We start from the raw sequence: 20337 nt of genomic DNA, 5'->3' as shown, positions 1-20337 counted from the left end.
CTAGAACCATGTGCACGAGCAATAACAATGCCTCATGTGCCAGACATTTCCTAACTCTGAAAAATACCTTTAAATGGATTACATGGGAAAGTCTCTAGCTTTCTTAAAAATTGAATTCAACACTCGGACTCGGGGCCTCTTGTGCCAGTAGTGTGCACTGTGCTGCCTGAATGCAAGAAACAACTGCATGTCAAATCCAGAGCAAGAGCATTTCCTCACATGTGGAAGTCAGGAAGCAGCTGATGCTGTTCTGTTTCTCCCAAGCAGGGAATGAAAGTGCCTGAAAATGCTTCCCTTTCTACCTGAGAAGCCAGGACTCCAGGAGTCCACTTCTCATGGACAATGGGTGAATGTTCTTGCAGATGACTCAGTTCCACCCCTGCCAAACCCACATGCTGCAGGAACACTGCAGTCTAATTCTTCTAACACTCAAAGTGTTCATCCTTCTAATTTAAAAAATTAAAAAAAAAAATATCCCTGGGAAGGTTTATGAACAATGCATTTCACATGTCACCTTCTCAGACCACAGCAGGTATGAGTGTCATGTGCTGTCTGGATGGGGTTCATCAGCAAACAGATGCAAGATTTTGATATGCATTTATAGCATGGGCTCCAAGAGTTCAAGCTCAATCACTTAAAGGCAGGTCCAAGTTGATATAGCAGTAGATATCCTACAGCCCAAAATGTTGATGACGTGTGGAAGGCTGTTTATGTATTCAGCATATATTCTCTAGGTAGGTATCCAAGCAGGGCTGGTGGTCCCTATCTCAGCATAGCCACCTTGATGCATAAGTCAGATGCTGTTGTTTCTGAAGGCTGCATCCTGCTCTGTCACCATCTCCTGGAGGTCATAGACAGCCCCAGTGCAACAGAATTTCATTTCTGCTGTGTGAGGGATTCAGCGTGCTCCTCTCCATGGCACAGCTCAGGTTTTTGGCAGGATTTTTGCCAGAGAAAACAAAAGAGGAAGCTGCAGACAGCCTTGCAATTGTCAGGGTGTTGGCCAAAAAGTTGAGTAGTTTCATCTCATGGCTGTACCACAGCATGTATAGGAGTGCAAACCCCCATCTTCATTGCTGCAACTCCTAGATATTGTATTGTTTGGAAAAGAGATGCCAATCTCCCAAATGCTACACTAGGTTGTCCCCTCCTTCCAAGCTAAACCTGTTCACTTGGGCTTTTTGCCAGTAGCCAGGATTTGGCCCATATTGAGAGAATCAGCCTCTTAGCCATTGTTCTCAAAACCTAAAGCTGCTCATACAGCGTTAGACTCCCAGCAGCCCACTCTTGTCTCCCAGGATAGCCCTTGCTATATTTAGGACTAAATCCTCCTGCAGTACCAGGCTGACCCCTGAACTGCACAGCACTCGACAACCCTTCGCCTCTGCAGTCCGTGGCACCGCGTCTGCCATGGAGCCCCCGGCAGCTCTGCCTGCCCATTTGTACGTTTGGAGGTGTGAAGCAAACCAGTTGTCTCATCAATTTACAGAGGAGCCAAAGCTAAATGTATGTGTTACTTTTATCAACGCACTTTCCCCCGAAAGATTTACATTGTGTTTCCAACTATGTATCTACAGGGCTAAACAAAGGATTTCTGTGTATTACTCTATTACTCAAAATGAGCTCTCATTGCTTACAGTTATCCCTCCTGCTAAAGCTCGCTCTTATGCTCTTGTGCCTTCAGCCCGGTGTAATTTCATTTGTGGCCTGAAAAGAGGTTTTATGCTTTTTAGTTTAGCAGGGAGGTTAGTATATATTACAGTATAATTATTCTTTTTTTTTTCCCCTTAGTAACAAAAACAACTTGGTTGAGTGTGAAGAAAATGCACCAGCTAAAACTGTGGGTGTAAATTATTGTGTCACTTAAATAACTTGAGAGTGGCCAAAAAGATATTGCTCAGATTTTCCAGAGCAATTCACGCTCAGGCCAAGACCCTTATGTGCCATTTACCAACCTGAAACATTTCTTTTCTAAACTATAAATCAAGGAAAGCCTTGCACTCCTGCAGCAGCCGGAGCCCTCCTTTACCCCTCGCCCTGCTAGATGGCAGTACTGCCAGGTACCAGGGAGGCTGCAGGAGGGGGGCTCTCCCTGGTTAATGCATGCAGACAGCTCAAACCCCGCAGTACAGCATTTTTGAGAAGAGTAAAATCCTAAATGCAAGGACCAGAATAAGCAGATCGAGAGGCGTTCTTAATGGAGATTTGGAGACATTAAGGGGAATGGAATAAAACCCCCGTGTTTCCCTGCCTCCTCCTACCCACGGGTATTTTCCCATCAGGTTCAGTCAGGGCAAGTGTGAAGGTCTTTTTTCTTCTGCAGCTTCTTCACTGCTTGCCTCATCTCAGCTGTGTCTGCTACCAACTATTTCAGCTTCCAGAGCCAATGCAGTGTTTTTTCCTGCTTTCTCAAAAGGGTATTTCATCACCGTCAGTTAGACTGAATGGCAATTGATCATAATTGCTCCTAAAAACTGTTGCATTCCTTAGTGGCACAAGTAACTGCTAATGAGAAGTAGGTCTCCTTTCCTTTCTGCAGCTTTTTGGAAGATCCTGGTGGTGGTGTGGTGAGATGGTCCTGCCATTCAGGCAGGATTCCTGAGGATGGGCTGGGAAAGGTACAACAGAGTGAATAGGATGTGTCTCCAACAGCCTCTGGATAGCAGGTTTTGCTGACTGCAGTATGCATGCGTGCTGGCACAGGGGTTAACCTCACCCCCTCTGCCACAGATGTCCGTGCAGAGTAGAGGTGCCGACAGAAAGGCATTAGGCTGCTGCCAAGTCTAATTGGAAGCTGCAGCAGTCGCACACCGTATGCTCGGAAAAGCATCTCCCTGCTTTCTCCTTCCCACGTCCTCTTTGTGCTGTGGAGACAGCTCTTCAAAAAGCAAACCCCGGGCAGGTCCTCAGCTGGCATCTGTTGCCACCCTTCCAGCAGAGGCCACAAGGCATTCAGTGAGGCTCTGCTCTCTCATGTGCAAATCTGCAATAAATTCCTCCCCAGTGCCCAGCATACAGGTAGAATAAACATTAACATTCATGGCAGTTTGCTGTTATTTATTTAGTTATTTAATCTACTGCTTTATGTTGCTTGTGGGCTTTTCTTCTAATGGATTTGTCTGACATTCTGCAAATCTCCCTTGCAGTTGGCCAGAGGGGCAGCTGCTGGTGTTCGCATGCTTGCAATACAAAGGGGTCTCCAAATCAGCTCTCAGTAGTTTAATGCCAGGTCTTGGTGACAGGGTGAAGGGGTGCTCCAAAATAATCCAAAAAGTGTGAGTGGGATAGCTAGAGCAAGGAGGTTTTTGACCAGTTTACAAAGGGCAACGTGGGCCCTTGGGGCTCAAGTGAATCTGAACAGCTATGTAGCCTTAGTGTAAGTCCCCCGGAATGGGCTAAAAATGTGCTAAATGGGAAACCTGTGCTTGAAACTAGCAAAGAATTTGCAATTTCCCCCTGTTTTCCCTCATCATCTAAAGTTTACGTAGTGTTTAGGCACTAACAGGGAAAACTTTCTGTCAACAAGTTAAAATTTAAGGGCTTTCTGGGCTCCTAACTGGTGTTCAAAGGTCGTGAGAACATTGTGCTTGGCCTTCACAACCCCCAAAAAGTCTCAAGCCTGTCACAAAATGTCACAGTGGGTAAGATACAGGTGGGATTAGAAATGGATATGTTTAACCAACAACACTGCTTTTGTCTCATATACACATTTCAGAGGAAAGAACCAAGACTTTCTGCTAAGAAATGTTCTTAACAGAGAACACAATTCCTGAGGTCTACCAGGTGTTTTGTGCAAGTCAGGTGGTGTTATTATTTTTTATGATTCAGGTTTTTTCCCACATATTTCTTGGGTGTTCCTAAGGTCCTGCTTGGCTGCCACCTGTGCCCTCCTCAGGGTCACTGCGCTTTGACTGCAAAGGGGGAGAGAGACCTGAGATCACATTGCAGCACATTGATTTGAAGCAGGTGCAGCTTTGAGACAGTTTCTGCTATCTCAGCCACCTCCCACATTCCCGTCTGGATTGCAAACTTACTTTTTTTTTTTTTTCCCTCCCCCTTTCCCCTCTTGTCAAGAAAATTTACAGAGCTTGTCCTTCATCTCCTTCCAAAGACAGAGCTTGTGGAAGGAAAACAGCCGAGAGATGCTGAATCTTAGCAGGGTTTATTTCGCTGCACTTAAGCTGTTAGCTGTAGCTGGCGCAGGATTTCCTCTTGGTTTCACGTCACTGTAGAAAAGAATTTTTTTGTGATTTACCTGGCTGGTTCCTTTGTTTTCTAATTCACAGAAGTGACAACGTTTCCCCCTTTAAAATTTACTGTTTGTTCTCCTTTATATCATGCAATGGCGATGGCAAGTGGAATGGTTACGCATTGTGAAGTGTAACTCTCATGATACAAGCCTAGGTACAGAGAATATGCTCAGTGGAGCTGGATAGCCCTCAGGCCCACTGTGTAGTTCTTCCCACCATGGAGGAAACATGATTCAGGTGCCCAAAACACGAAAGGGCGTCTGCCTTTTTCTCAAGAAGAGATGCATGCAGACCCCATTGCCTCTGTTGCCTTGGTTCAGGATCTGGGGAACAACAGGTCTGGGGATGTTTGACAGCAAACCTGCTCTGCTTGCAGGAGTCTTGTGAGGGAATTGTTTGCTTCCTGGAGATTAAATCCACCGTAATTACAAAAGCAGGTTATTGTGTCACGTTAGACTCCATGTTAGACTGACTTTCCCAAACGTGCATCCATCCTCGCAGGGGAGCATCAGTACAGCCAGCACTCATTAACGGCATGCTGCGTGAGGGACTAAGTGACCGGTCAGCTCCAAAAGCCAGCTCACCAGGGCTTGCTTACACATGTCAAGTCAGTCCCTGTCTCCACTCACAGCTGCCACCACAGTGGCCTGAGACAGCGGCTTGGTGCTCGGAGATAGCTGCCAAGGCTGCAGGGGAGGCCAGTGGGACGCGTGATGCCTGTCAACTCCTTGACAAATCTTGAAAGGCTTTTTTATTCTGCTTTCTATCTGTTTTTAAAAGCAGGGTGCTACCTTGTTCAACGGTTTAATAGATCAGCTGGGCAATTTTTGTTAGAAGATTGTTTAGAATTTTTGTTTTTGCAATGGGACTCCGCAGAGGATTGCTGTCTTAAGTCTAGAGCAGGGAGGTGGGAGTCTGAGCCCTACCTGGGAACTGGTACCCAGCAATGTCTGGGAGATGCTACACTGCCTAGATGAAATGTTGCTCCTGCTGTTGTGCAGATGTGGCACAGGAACTTCCCATGGCACTTACAAAGAAATGTCGCAGTGATCATTCTGGCCAGACTGCTCACAGCGCAGGAGACTGTAATGTCCAGAGCTGCAGCTGTGTTGTTAAAAATTACACAAGCAGTGGATTTGCTCTGTGTATTCAGGGAGCCAGTAATAATGAGCTCATTACCCTCTAATAAACAACTTTACAAAATGCAGAGTTCTCTCAGCATAAGGATGGGAAGGCTCCAATTTCTTGCCAGCAGCATCAGGTATGTCAAAGACCGTGCATGTGTATAAAGTGCATCAATAGAGATGCTGGCTGCAGTTGGAGATTGCAGTCTTTGGTGAGGTTATGCTCCCTCTCCAACATGTGATAAAGAGGAGGAACAAAAGCAGCTGCTCAGTAAAATAAGAAGTGAGAGACCAGTGGGTTGCAGTGATCCAAAGTGAGTTAAAAATCCGTGATAGTAGGGGACAAGCCAATTCGCACAGGTTGCACAGAGGAGTTAAATCCATACAGATGCCTCTGTTGATAGGCCCATTGCTCAGGCTTCTTCAGAAGAATATGCTCAGTTGCTAGACCTCCAGTAGCTTTCAATGTATTTAAGAAATGAGGAGCTGCTAAACGCTAGCTGTAAATTCTCCCTAGCAAGTTGCAGATTTCAGAAAGTATAACAGAAAATATCTTGGTGGTGAAGAACAGAGCAGGCTAAAGATCAAAACAAATGTCCAGCTACTGGCGTTTCCTGTCCTGCAGCTAGGTTTGTTGTATAACTGGGCTGAACACACACTGCAGCCACAATTTTAGCAGGAACCTTCATGGTGCAGTCTCAGCAGGGATTTTGGCTGCAGCAATGTAAGCTGTCCTGTACTGTTGCAAATTGGAAGGCAGTCTTTGCTGACCTGAGGAACTGGCTCAGACTTCCAGCAGGTGCTTCAGAAATGCAGTGCTGTAAAATAAATGATCAGTGTATCATTCGTGCCTCCAGTCCAGAGCTTCTTCAAAGCAAGCCCTTTGAATTCTTGCAATTAAGTAGTAAAGTTTGCTTCTGAAGCTATGCATGTCCTTCCCTTCCCCTATGCCCAGCCTTCTTTCCTCATTAGCATTCAAAGCCTAGGAATAGTTATTCCCTGTTTGATTATATCTTTGGTGAACAGCTGAAAGGTAGCAATGTTGCTTTTCAGTGATTCCAAGATGTGAAAAGCAGAGAAAATGCTTCATACCAATTAGCTAACTGTGGTGGCGGCTGGGCTGTGGGTGTGCAATAGTCCTGTTTTTCAGGGAAGGGCTTCAGTTGAGAAGTCGGCTTGTGGTTTATTTCATCTCAGGATCGAAGTAATTTTCCCCCCTCCCCCCAGCCAGATATTGAGTTTATACTGTTTTAAGGTCAAATACATGAAGTAGTCTTGACATGAGCAAGAATGATCGTTGTTGCTGGCGTGCTGGCGGGTTGTATGGCCAGCCTGGTGTGTTCTCCTTTGCCTGCAAACAGGCATGTGATCTGTCTGCACGGCAATGAGAACTGAATGTTATTTTCCAAAAATGTTATCATTGTTTTTCAGAGTAGACCCACTTGTCTGACCACAGGTAAAGAAACTATTTGGAGTTCAAAGGTAGTAAAAAAAATTTGATCACATATCTATCAAAATGTTAATCAAAATACCCCTGTCACCTGCCACCTTACCTCGGCCCCACAGCACCTTCCTGCCTGCCTCAGCACCCCCTCCAACCAGCACCCTGCATGTACTGGGTGCTGCAAGGGAGGACCACTAAGAGGAAGGAGGCTCCGGAGACCTCTCAGGCCCTTTACTGTTGATGGGCTAGAAGGTGGCTGCCTCACCTACTCATCAGTCTCCTCATGGTCCTGGAAGACGAAGGAAAAAGACTTTTAGGTGTATAGTTAGGTGGGGTTTTTCCCCAGGTAATTATGAAGAACTCATTAGGAGGACATGGAGTCTCCTTGAGAAACCTTAAGAGGTAACAATACAGGTGAACTGGTTGCAATATAGTTGGGTTTAAATCAACTGAATCCTGAGTTTCTGCTAGTTGAAGTATCTGAGACAGAGCTGATATTGAAAATCCTTATTCACACCAGAGAAATAGAAAACTTTTGATGACCATATCCACGCAGTGCATTATTTTCCCTCTTCTTGTCTTAGTGCGTACTTGGCTCATTCTGTTCTGAATAAATAGAACAAATGTCCCACAACTGTATGTGAAATCTTATGGCAGTGCTGTAGGTGAGAAGTATGAAGCCATGCCCTCCCTTGTGTTTTTCTGCAGCAAGGAAGGGTGACAGTTGCTAAATGTCTTTATATGAGGATTTCTATTGCAAAATCTTGTGCTATCCTTCAGGTAGATAGTGCTACACAAATGAGGATTTGTCAGGTCTAAAAGCAAGTATGGAAATTAACGAGTAAAAATTGTTCCACAGCAGGTTGTAGCTCAAAGGATACATTTATGCTGTGTCATAGGAAAACCAGTGGCAGTTACACCCCTCTTAGGACTACACAAAATAGTGCAAGAAAGCTGAATTAAGCAGTTCTTCTGTGTACAGGCAGGTCATCACTAATTACCCATGATGGTGAAGATAAGGGAATTCTGCTTGGCTTGTTAACACTGTGAAATAAGCTATGCAACTTCAGTCTGGTTTGGCTCTTCTGAAGTTTCATGTACAATGGCTTTGGGGCAGGAGAGAATATTTCATGTTGTATAAATCAGTATAGATAAAATTGCTCATTAAGTCTTTAAAAGTGCTTCCTTGGGCAAAGTCTAAGAGAAATGTCCAGGGTGCCTATTTTTCTCTTGAGTTCCTTTAGTGTGTTCTCAGTCTTTATTTGGTCAAAGTAGTTTGATTTTATTTTCTTTGCATTTGGGATAATATCTATTACAAATCCAGGGATAATTAGGAGAAGAAGAGCTGACTGTGTTAAGCAGGAAAGTACAACTAAGCAAGGAGATTGGAAAAGGGCAGGCATGAAGTTCTGCTTTGAAACACCACTTTGTAAGTTTGAAGTTGCATGTAGTAAGTGCTCTCAGAGCAAACTGATAACAGTAGTTTGACTTGCTAGGAGAAAAAAGACCCTATGGGAGGGACTTATCTGATGTAACTTTATATGGATGATGTAGCCATCCACATCTGAGCTAGTCGTATAACCTCCCTGCATAGTCAGCAGAGATACGGGCTTTTTCAGGACATTAACAGGTTGGCTTGCTTTAAGTATGTGTCTTAAGTGGAGATTAAATGAACAGGAGGGGAGTGCGGGGTGATAGTTCAGCTATGAGTGGTAAAATGAAACCTAATCTATGGGACAATTTCTCGTGTTTATTTCTTCCTTCTTGAGACATGCCAGTAGTTTCAGCCTGGCTAGACACCTGCTTATAATGTGGGGACTTCAGAGAGTTGTAGTCTTTGCAGAATAACACTGATTACTGAATAATGTGTGCCAGCCTTTGGGGTGAGGGCCATCTCTTTGTTTTGTGTTCGTACAGCCCCAGGCACAGCAGGGTCCTGCCCCAGGATGGACCTCCTGTACACTACCACAACACAGATAATCAATAATAGCAGACTTAATTAGAACTTTGATCAGTCTCTCTTCCTTCTAATTCGCTGTGTTTTAAATCCCTGTGATGTCTAAATGAGGTTTGATAACAATTCTCTGTCTCTCATTTCCTCCCGTCCCACAGGAGCACATTTACAAGCTGATGAAGAGTGACAGCTATGCGCGCTTCCTCCGTTCGAATGCTTACCAGGACTTATTGCTGGCGAAGAAGAAGGTATCTGTTGGAAAGGACGTGCTTGCATCTCTTAGCACCTCTTGATTCTCGCCTGCTGCTTGCTGCTAGTGTGAAAATGAAAATATTGTTTCCTTTTTTTTTCCTTTATTTAAGAAAGGAATGAGCACTTTTGTTTTCTTCACTGGGGGCACAGGGTATGGCATCTGTATGCACAGCCTCATTGTGTGTTTTGGGGAAAACATGGTGACCCATGGTAAAAATAGTATGGAAAAGTGTTTGTCTTGCACAGCTGTCTCCCAAACTCAGTGCAGGCAATTAAAATTGTATCACCTCTTCCTCATGACAAAGATGGTGTCTGGTATGAGAACAGAACCCATCAATCTATGCATTACTGGTGCAAATTTCACCCATTCTGTTTTCCACCTCCCTAGCCTCACCATGTGATCTTTCCTTTGGATGCCTTACCTATAGACCCCCCTGCAGTGATTCCCATGCTCCTTTTCTCCCTTTCCCTTGCTTTTGGCTCCCCAGAGATGTTTCCTTTTCCTTGGAGATGAGAAATAATTGTAACCCATGCAGTAATCAAGAATTCCAGCCACATTTTCTCACAGGAGAACTGGGTTTGAGCTCTTAGCCTTTTTGGTGTCTGCATGTGCTCTGCCAGCACCACGTTTCTGCCAGGACCCCCCAGCTCAGGGTAGCAAAGGAGTGGTTACGTAGAGTTACGGCAGCTCCTGTCCAAGTGTCCCTTCTTTCTGAGGGGGCTGGGAGGTAAGCTACTGATCTCTGCATTCGTGGCTGTGTTCAAATGCTTCCTGCACCTCCTGACTTATTCCCGTAAGTTTACGTGCCCATCTGTGTTCATGTGCATGCATGTACACGTGTACGTGTCCCACTTACATTTGGTTTTCAGGGCCATACATAAACTGACTCCTGACTCCTGCAGCCTGAGTGTGTGGTTTCCCATCATCATCTTCCCTGCTGTTTTTCTGCTGCATTCTCTGTGTGCTGCCAAGTTACATTGCATCGTCACAATACAATGAAATCCCAGTGGTATTTTTGTCCTGATTGTCATTGTGTGCCCTAAAAGCATGCATATGGTGACAAAAGGAGACAAACCCCTCTGTCTGCTGTGCTTGGGACTACTGGCAGGTGGATTAGGGGAAGGTAATGGAGGGCAGCAGTCAGCCCTGTGTTTCAAAATGTCTGTTTTGAGACAGCATAAACCAGTGCTCTTTGCATTTGAAAAGGTTAGACCTGACTTAGAGTTCAGAGGCTGTGGGGAAAGAAGGAGGTGCAAGGCACCAGTCCTCTGATGCTATAAAGTATAAAAAAACCTTTGCCATCTTCCTACCCCTATCAGCTAACGGTGTGTGACCTCCACTCCCAAGTCTCCATTGAACATGTGAGGGTTCGTGTGCTTTGAAGTGGGAGAGTTTTCTCCTCCCAGCTGAGCCCATTCAAACTGGAGGTGGTTTTTGTTGGTTTTTTTTTTTGCAATCCTTGTTGCTGTCAGATCAAGCCCTGGATGTGTCAGCATGACATACTCATTCCCCCCGCAAACTGCCGGAGGAGCACGTTTTGGTGTCATGTTAACACAGCCATGAAAGTAAGAATCAAGTTTCTTTTAGAAAGAGCTGTGGGTGCATGAGTAAACATAGCAAGGCACAAAAAAGGCAGGAGTAGATTTGTGTAGATGGGTTGTTCACCAGCTTCACATGATGCAGGAGGGGAGTTGACGTTGCTCCAGAATCTGTAAAGCTCTTTGCAATCACGTTGCATTGTGTTGGGCAAGTGGACGTTCCTGAAGCAGTGTAGGTACAGAGAAGCTGACAGAAAGAACATGAAGTTTCTGTATGCTGAGCTACACAGTAAGATCTTTAGTACCTTTGGTGCAGCTTTGAGAAGGCATCCCTTTAAAATTCCTCTGAATAGCTGGAAGGCAGAGGGAAGGAAAAGAGAAACCCAGTGGCATATCAGAGCCTCCGTGGATGGAGGATTTGGTTTAGAGCCTGCATACAAAGTCCCAGATTCACTGATGTGAGTAGAAATTCACTGTAGTTGTTTAAGACTTGATGAGTATGTCACTCTGGGGCATTAGTATGTCTTGCCCCAAAGACATTATCCTAACATTGCCTGTATACCACACCGATACGACATAGCCTTACTTTTATTACTGAAAATAAGTTCCATCAGAAGCACAGCATGATGGACTTGGACTAAAAGAGTTGCTTGAGCAAAGCAAATTAACATCTCTATGGCTTAAGACTCACACATGAATATTTTGTGGGTAAGCTTATGTCGTTTGGGATCTTTTAGCCTCCAGCACTGGGTTGTGGCAAGCTGAGTGGCCAGGAGAAGGGAAAAGGTTGGCTATGTGGCTGAAACATGGGACTGGGAGCCACAAAATCCATGCACTTCCCCTGGTTTCCCCACTTACTTTCTTGTGTGACCTTGGGGAAAAGAAGGTTCAACTTTGCCTGCCTCATACCCTCTTCTCTGTTGAATGGGAATAATAATAGCGACCTGCTCAGTGGAGAGGTGGTAAGGCTTGATTAGTGCCTCAAAACATGCTTGACATTTTTGAGATTTGTTAGATACTGTAAATTTGAAGAGTTACTTTTTTTTCCACACCATACAATAACCACAGATGTGGGAGCTTCCCCTCCTTGCTCTGGGAGTGCAGTAATGGAGGGTCGGGACTGAGATACAATGACAGAATTATGAGGGGCACCAGGGAGGATAAAAGGAACATATTGTTCACACCACTAACTGATGCAAGACAGTGGACATAGGCTGCATACAGACCAGGCATACATACTTTGTTAATCCATTTTAGATGTTTTTTCCTCCGTTCTTCCCAGTGTCATTATTACAAATAACCACAGTATTATTGGCCTCAATCCTGCAGATTCATGGTACTCAGCAGGGAACATGAGGTTGGCCTCCAGCAAGGGTGTGATTGGAAGCAGTGGGCTGCAGAGGGGGAAAGCTGGGTGTAGCTCCCTGCCTTGCACAGAAGTCTGCCTCGCCTGCCAGGCTGGAGGAGAGGAGGGGTGAGGGCAGAGCCCTGTCCTCAGGAGGAACGACTGTACCCCCAGCCCAATTTGAGCTCTCTGCCTCCATGCCCAGCCTTCCCCCTGCAGCAGATACATAGAAATCACAGGACCGCTGAAAACGGCCAGCTTAGTGGCGAAGGGCTGGATGGTGCTAAGATCCCCGACAGACTCATCATGTTTTATTTGTGTACCTATGCAACACACCCCACTCGTGCTGTGCAGAGTCAAGCATCAACCTGCTCCTATTTCTGCTGATATGCACGTTACTGCAGGCTACTTTACAGCAGGTAATCACCACCGCACCACCCCCCAGCCCTCCTCCACGGTAGCCAAAATGGTGGCTGGATGTCCTTAGATGGCAGCGAGCCTTATGTCAGAATGAGCGCCATGACAAACCTCGCTCGAGGCAAGGAGGAGTTTGGGCTGGGTGATTTGGCTGCAAGGCAGGGGTTTATTCCCTGGGGAAAGAGCAGTGTAGACTAGTTAGTGCACCATGGGAGGGGGTGGGTGTGCACAGGACCTTTGTTAACGGTGAAGGAGCAGCCAGATACGTGCTCTGTTAGTTTTTTTTGAGAAGGGAGAGAAAGGAACAGAAGAGACCACGAGGCACTTTCCATTACTCCCTGTAAAGGTGAAACAATGACATTGGTGGGCATCTCCACGTTAGCAGGCACCTGACTGCCAGATGAAGTGGCAGCCGAGCTGTCATGGCTTTGGTGTTTGAGTCAGCCTGGCATGGGGTGGCTTCCCGCTGTCCGGCCCTGCCTGCAGGCAGGGGAGCATCCCGGGAAGGCGGCTGCAGCTGCCATGCAGACGGGCTGCACAGCCATGGAAGTGAGCCCTGTCACACCAGGGGAAAAGCAGGTTGGTATTTGCTTGGTTTAGAGCATTGTTTTCCTCTCCAGGTGGTTCAGAGAAGGGCGAGATCTCTGTGGTCCTGCACAAATGGACACAAGACAGGTGCAAAATGCTGCTGCGGCCATTTGGTAGCATTGTACATGCCCTTTGCTTTCTTGCTTTGGACAAGGGTACATGACTGCCTGAGAAGCCAGGGACCTGATCCTGGCCTTTTCCTGAGCCAGGGTCAGGGAAGTGATTATCCTTTATTTCGCCTGACACCATTCCCTCTGGAACATATGGTTTTCACCAAGTTCAAGTTAAAAAAAACCCACCCCAAGCCACGAAGTCTCATACCAAGAAAAGAATTCAATAGCCAACAAAATTAATCCTGGAATGCACAGAGGGAGGGAGAGGTTTTTGCAGACCTGCAGTTCAGAAGACCAAGCTTTTGGATGTATTTCCCTACCCCTTTTCCGATCCCTGGCAAAAAGTGTCAGCAAGGCAGTGGTTAGGAACTTCATGCCATGAAGAGCAGGCTCCATTTTCAGCACACACCTTTTGAAGCATTGCTTTTGTCCAGACACTTTCCCAACTGCTCTATATTGGCCAGGAAGGTTTCTACTGCAGATTCTCTCCCCTCCTCAGTCCCATCAGAGCACACATAACCAGTTTGATTCAGTGGCAGGACTTGGTTTGAATGTTGTAAAGATGCTGAGCAGTTTTCTCGTAATTACTTTTAATAATCAGTGTCAGCTGTTTTTCATAAGTTTTTTCTACTTACACTGCTCTGCGCTAGCAGAATCTACACAAAGGAACTTAAAACTGGGATGGTTGGGTAAATAATTAATCATGCAAAAAGGAAAATTTGGACGAGACAGTCAATAATTAGTGAACATCTCCTAAGTAGTGAGATCTATTTCTCTGCACGTACCTGGGCTGGGAGGTTCTCATCTGCTGCCAGGGCGCTGGTTTCGTATTTTATCCAAATGTACACGTCCTTTGCCATTAGCTGTTGGTGTATTTACTGGCAAAGATGGCCTTTTTTGCACCTAGGAGGTCTGCTTGACCTGTCACGCAATTGTGTTTCTCTGCCTTTGCCCTTTGCACTCTCAGTGTGTGTTTGTGCAAACGCTGCTGCGGTGCTGCAGCAGGCACGGCTCCAGGGTCTGCAGCCTCGTCAGACACTCCCTGTACAGGACCCCAGATCTGTTCACAGGACTGAGAAAGGTCTGACTCAGTCTGTTTTCTTTTTTTTTTTTTTTTTAGTTTGTTATTTTTAAATTTCCTTCCTCTGCTGTGTGAGGCAGCCTCCACACCTCCGCGCCGTGCTGGAGGGATGCAGGCAGGCAGTTACCTCCGCAGCAGGCTGCCAGCCATGCAGTCTGCAGGCAAGCAGGCGGGAAGAGCCGGAGAGCCATACAGCCAGCACCCACACCCACTGCCATTAAAACTGCTCAGGCCGGCTCATCACTCTGCAGCCAGCTTGCCTCAGCTGCTTTTTATTTTGCTAGAAAATGTCATGCTTTGACTCAGAACTGGATGCTGTGGGGAGTTTTCCACACATCCAGCTGGTCCCAGCCTGCTGTCCCCATGCCAAATGTGCAGGGTTGCTGCAGCCTGTGCTTGCAAGGCATTTCTGTGGGACACCATCAGTGCTCTCCATGCCTGCTTCCTCATGCATGTCTTCAGCTGTCGTAGGGAAACAGCCTTGTGTGTGGCCCCCTGTGCTAGACAAGCTCTCAGCACCGCAACAAAGGTGCTCGTCATCTTTGGAGACCACCATCCTGCCTTCCTGCTCCTGCCTTCCTGCCAGGTGGGAAGATGCATCATGTTTTGCTTGGTAGCAAAACCAGAGACACTAAATTTTGACGGCAAGTGCAGGGGCACAGTGTGGCCTGTTTTCAGCAGTTCGCTCTCCTTTGCCTCCCAGTGCATGCCAAAGCTCCACTTTAAAATGCAGTTGGGCCAGACGCTGATTTTCCAGCCCGCAGCAATGCGATGCTGCAGACTCCAAGTGCTTTGCTCCCCTAGGGAGCCTTGCAGAACACTGTCTTTTGTCTAGGTATTTCTTCTCCTGGGTGAAATTGTGCCTTTAATTTGGCTGCTGGTGGGTCTTGCTGCCCCTGCAGGAGACCAGCGCGGAGGCTCGGTGCATGGCTATGCACTGCTGTCCTCAATCCCGCTCGTCATGATGCGTTCAGCCAAGGTGGCAGGACCGCAGCCCCTCTCTGTCGCCTCTGCTGTCTCAGGGTGCAGGGATGCCTCTGAGGCTCCTTCAAGGAGGGGATCTGAGATGCTCTGAGCACTTGCACTGCTATGCTCAGCAGAAGAGTGAGGCTGACATTTCTTTTCCCTTTCCTCTCTCACACGCAGGGAGAGGCAACTAAGCCTTGGGGTAGTGCATGTTAAATACTCCTTTGGGGAGCATTGGAGTGGGTATGTTACTGCCTCCCTGCCAGCCAGGAAGCCTGCTTTGTCGCTTGGCACATGCTCCGAGGCCTTGGTTCCATCCTCAGTGTTGGCTAAAATGACATGCCTCTAGCTTTCACTTTTGATACCGCTTTTGGGACATCAGAGCTGATGGTGTGGTTTCCTCAAATGGTTTTAAGTGGGGAGGTTGCTTGACTCTTTCTTTTGGACAAAGAATATTGCTTGTCTTAAAAGGGCCTTATGTTCTGGTCTCATCTCTGGCTCTGTGGCAGGGAGCATCAGTCCCATCTCTGCCTGGGATGCTTCAGACTAACCTTGCAGGTATCAGAGAACTGTGGCAGCTGTGGTGAACATGCAGAAGAATCAAAAGGCTTTGCCTAAACTCACCTACACAAGTTCTCATCCAATTTATCTGATATGCTTTTGGCTTCTTTACATCTTCTCTATCTGTTTTTTGCACTGGTGCTCTGTCCTGGGGGTTGTTACTGCAGCTGATTCTGTGACAGATGATACGGCAGGTAGGCGCCTCTGATGAGCACCTCCGACGCAATGCTTATTTCCAGTGCACTGTCATGCACCATCATTACTGTGGCTTTCCCTTATATGTAGCTCCTTATCCCCTTCAATGCAGTTTTACTTCTGTCTTACCACCTCCATTTCTCTGGCTCACCCCATTAAAATAAGTTTCTCTCCTGGAAATCAGCACTGCCCACAGCTTTCTGACTGCAGTGAGGTTTCCTTCATATGATTACTGAGTTTCTTCTCTTCTCCATAACAATTTTTTCTCTTAGATATTCCAGCAAACATGCCAATAAATTATTTAGTTCTTCCTTGTTAGTGACAATTAGATCTCCCTTGTGCCAAATGAATGAAGCGCTGCAGTGAGCAACCTTCTCAGGGATACATTAATAAAGCCATGATGCACACGCTTGTCTTCTTGCAGTGAAGTTGAATGTCTTCTTTCGTATGAATAGTCCTGTACTCCAGATACAAAAATATCAGTGCCCCAAATCTGCCCGTATCTTTCCGTGGCCTCGCACAGACATATATATGCTGTCTTGTGTTTTGATATAGCCAAACTTATTGGAAATATGCTTCTACCCTCTGGATAAATAGAGGAGTGTAGGTTCCCTGGCAATGAGTCCAGTGGTGGTTTTCTTCCAGCGCTGTACTCACTCACACATTGTTTTTTAATATTGTCAAAGTTACTGTGTTGTTTTTCATCTCTCTAAGCAAGTAGATGGGCGCCTCCGATCAGCTGTTCGGCAGATGTTAACCAGAATCAGAGGTCCCAGCTCAAACAGCCACAGAAGGAAAATTCCATGAACAAGAAATCAATACCAATAGCTGTGAGACACAGTAATGCACAGACCTGTTTGAACCGTTCAAAAAATTCACAGGAGAAAAGGTGACATTCTCCGAGAGTAAAAGTAGTGATGTCTGTCATTCTTTAAGGGGTTTTTGTTTCTCGTGTTTGCTGTTGCAAACATTGATTTCTGCTTTTTACATTTTTTTACAACTTATTCCCCTTGCTGCTTCCTTATATTTTGCTGCTGTTTTGAAAAACTGCATTTAAGCTGAAGGGTTTTTTTCTGTATTTTTTTCTCCCCACTTTTTTCCCTGTTAAGCCAGAGAATGAGCAAGGTCGTAGAACTTCTCTAGAAAAGTTCACTCGCAGCGTGGTAAGTTCCTTTCTTTTGCCTCCTCCCTTTCCTCAGAACTTCATTTTCAGTTGGGGGGGTGGGAATGTGGATGCTTGACTTTTTATTTCATCCATTATTTTTGCAGCTAGCTTCTTTGCAGATTCTCTTTTAATACTGTAGCTCATCTAAGTAGTAGCTCTAAAGAAGGCGGGGGGGGGGGGGGGGGGGGTAGGCGGCAGGAAGCAAAATTCCATAATGCTCATTCTAGCTTATCATCACTGCAAAAGCAAATTGATTTTTGTCTAGAATTAAATGCAAGGTTGTCTTTTTGCTGTGTTCCCACTATAGTATTTGTTGTGGCTTTTCCTTGTGCAATGAAGTAGAAGAGCATGGTTCTTATAGTGCCATTGCAACAGTATCTGTATGGTTATATAGTGCATGGTTAATGATACCGTATGTATATACACATACATCTCCACCCACAGCACTGCAGCCGCTTCCTCCGTTGCCTGTCTGTCAGTGCTCATGTAAATAGTGATGGGCGATACCCTTTGACTCATTCATGATACCGATACCGGAAAAGGAGCGCAGTAACAGCAAGAAACAAGACACTGTTAAACCTTTTAGATAAAGGGATGGTGGGATCTCAAGGGCAGCAGACAGATGTCCTCTCCTCTCTTGTCCTTCGTCAGTCTCCAACCTCCAGCCAGTCCCTCAAGGTGGGGGAAGCTGGTCTGGCTGTGAAGGGATGCTGCAGCACAGGGTGGCATTGGGCACCAGCCAGGGCTGCTTCTCTCCAGCCCCCAAGACAGGACCCCAGAGCTTGGGCAAGACCCATTCATCCCACTTGCTTTCAGGGATCTGCATATGCAGCAGATTTTCTAGAAAAAGGGAAGAGCACGGAGAGGGGGCAGGACCAGAGGCGGATGCTGCAAGTGGGGTGGAGGAGCGGGGATACTGGGCAGCACGGGGTGGGACAGGCAGTGTGCATGAGCAAGCACAGGGCTAGAACTGAAGATGCAGCAACTGCGTCAGTGAGGAATTACACTTGTGTTGCTCAGTATCAAGTACGCTTTGACTTGATATGTCCTATGGTTTTGGCATACTGCTATGGTCTTCATGTATCACCCATCATCAGTTGTAAGGTGATACTGGGACAGCAGAGAGTCATCAAGCGGTTGATTCCCGTAGAAGCTACTGTACAGAGCAATGTTTCACAGAAAGTTCATAGACCTTGTTATGGCTTTATAACAGCTTTATAATGAAGGCATTGGACAATGCGTATATACAGTACATATGCTTGCATTTGTGTATGTATGTGTGTATATTTATATATACACTATATACATACACATGGCATATAAATATAAAACATTTGTACATACAGATAGAAAGGGGAAACTGCGCAGGTAAGTGTGAGCTGTCATAGAGCAAATAAGCCTAGAGGGGTTCTTTCTGATGCTGCCGTGTTACTGCACAAGCAAACCCAAATGTAACACGCAGAGCTTTGTAGTATATCCACTGGCAGACTTCCTGGGGAATGTATTTATATAGCTAATGCATATGCACACATTTAAAATATGTTGATACAAAATATATCGCTATGCCCATCTGCATATTTACTACTTTCTAAGAGTCTGCCAGAAAGAGGAATAGGCAAGTTGTTTTTTTTTTTTTTTAAACAAACTAAGCAGAAATATTTACACCAAGTGGTAAATTCTTCTCCCAGATTTGCCAAATACATAGAAGAGTAACTCCCACTTTACTAGACTGGCTGGGTTTATAGTAACACAGCCAAGGACAGATTTTTTTTCTCTTGCATTTGATTTGAAGGGTAACTTGACAAGCTCAGTTTGGGATGGTAGAATTATAATGTAAGTACCTGTAAAGAAAATCGTTGTAGATCGGTCAGCACTTTAGTTCATTTTTGTCTTACTGGCTAGCATACTGTAAACATTTTCTTTCATTTTTCTTAATACAGATATAAGATGTTGTCCTCTGATGGCATGGTAGCTACTAGAACTAGGAAGGGTCTGAATTTTTTATACTTTGCATTATGGCAGTTTGTCACTACCATCAGATGAGAAAATAGTCACTATGTTGACATGTCATAATGTCCTCAGTGGACAGCATTACCAAAGCAGTAACTTTATGGCGTACTCAGGGGACTAAACTAAGACAAAGTTAATTTTGCATGCTCTAGTTCTCCAAAATGCACTGCAGTTCCTGGACTGTGTAGGAGTGGAGCAATACAGTGGCCCTCATTCCCAGAGCTCCACTGTGCTTTAGTGATTGCTCATTACAGGATCACATATTCAAGCTGACCCTGCAGAGGCACACTGAAGTTAAGCATATGCTTAAGGTTTGGCTGGAACAGAGCCCCAATGCTCGGCTGTCTTCAGGGGGGAGTCCTAAGCCTATTTTGCAAACAGAATAATATGAGGTCATGTTTCCAGTGATGGCTGTAAGAGGAGCATCCAAAACAACCAGGGCTAGAAGTTTATTTGCCTTAAGGAGCCATCGCTGAGATGAAGTAGTAGCTCCCAGACCGGTGGAACTATAAACTGCCCATGGACCTGGGCCACCTCCAGACTGGGCCGCTCTGTTTGGCACTGGGAGGGTGCAGTAGACCCCCAGGGAAATTTGCAGATTTGGCTGTGGCATGTGACCCAGCGTTTTGGGAAGTGATTGACATGAGGTCCTTGAAGGCTTGGTCTTACAGCGGCAGCATGTGCTCCGGGCCACGCGCCTCACGGTGCTGGGCACTTTCGGCAGATGCACTGCCTGCCGGGGCAGCTCCCGGAGGTCTGAGCCCAGCCAGACGTGCCCCGCAGCCTTCGCACTCACCGGGAAACCCTGCCAAGGCTACGGGAAATGGAAATGCAATGCAAAACTTGGGGCAGAACTCCAGAACTTTGGGTTTGAGTAAAAACATGAATTTTAAGGTAAATTGCATTTGAATTTGAAGATTTAAATACGGATTTCAAGAACACAATTTGACTGAAGATGTATGTCATTTAGCAAAAACATCAGGAAAATTATTAATTGAGGAATAGCTCAAAGACACTTACGGTGGGGAATAAAGCGGCTTGGCTGTGTTTGTTCTTTCTGCATCACCATGATTATTAGTAAGGTCATAAGAATATTTGAAATGTGTTTTGAAATATGGAGCAAATTGTCTCCCAGCATCAATCACTCATTGTTTCCTATAGTACTCTGGCACTTCAGGCCTATTGAGGACCTCCCCTGAATAATTTTTAGCCGTTGTTTCTTCAAATAAAGCAGTTACTATTGATTAAATTTGCTGTAACTTTTCAGCTGTGATAAGCAACACAGGGAAAACATATATCTAATGATGTTATGGTTTCCTTTTTCATCACTGTA

At 45.7% G+C, this 20337-nt stretch overlaps 1 protein-coding gene across 1 annotated transcript in view; it reads left to right on the top strand.

Annotated features, from left to right (window-relative positions):
- RGS6 (regulator of G protein signaling 6) overlaps positions 1–20337 on the top strand; it is a 278419-nt gene that overhangs the window by 245702 nt on the left and 12380 nt on the right. The window contains exons 15-16 of the mRNA XM_075713032.1: positions 8931–9020; positions 16939–16992. Of these exons, the coding sequence (XP_075569147.1) occupies positions 8931–9020; positions 16939–16992 (144 nt within the window). The remainder of the gene's footprint in view (positions 1–8930; positions 9021–16938; positions 16993–20337) is intronic.

The sequence above is a fragment of the Pelecanus crispus genome, chromosome 6, assembly GCF_030463565.1.
Source record: "Pelecanus crispus isolate bPelCri1 chromosome 6, bPelCri1.pri, whole genome shotgun sequence".
Taxonomy (NCBI): domain Eukaryota; kingdom Metazoa; phylum Chordata; class Aves; order Pelecaniformes; family Pelecanidae; genus Pelecanus; species Pelecanus crispus.
This window is presented reverse-complemented; position numbering and strand designations above follow the sequence as displayed.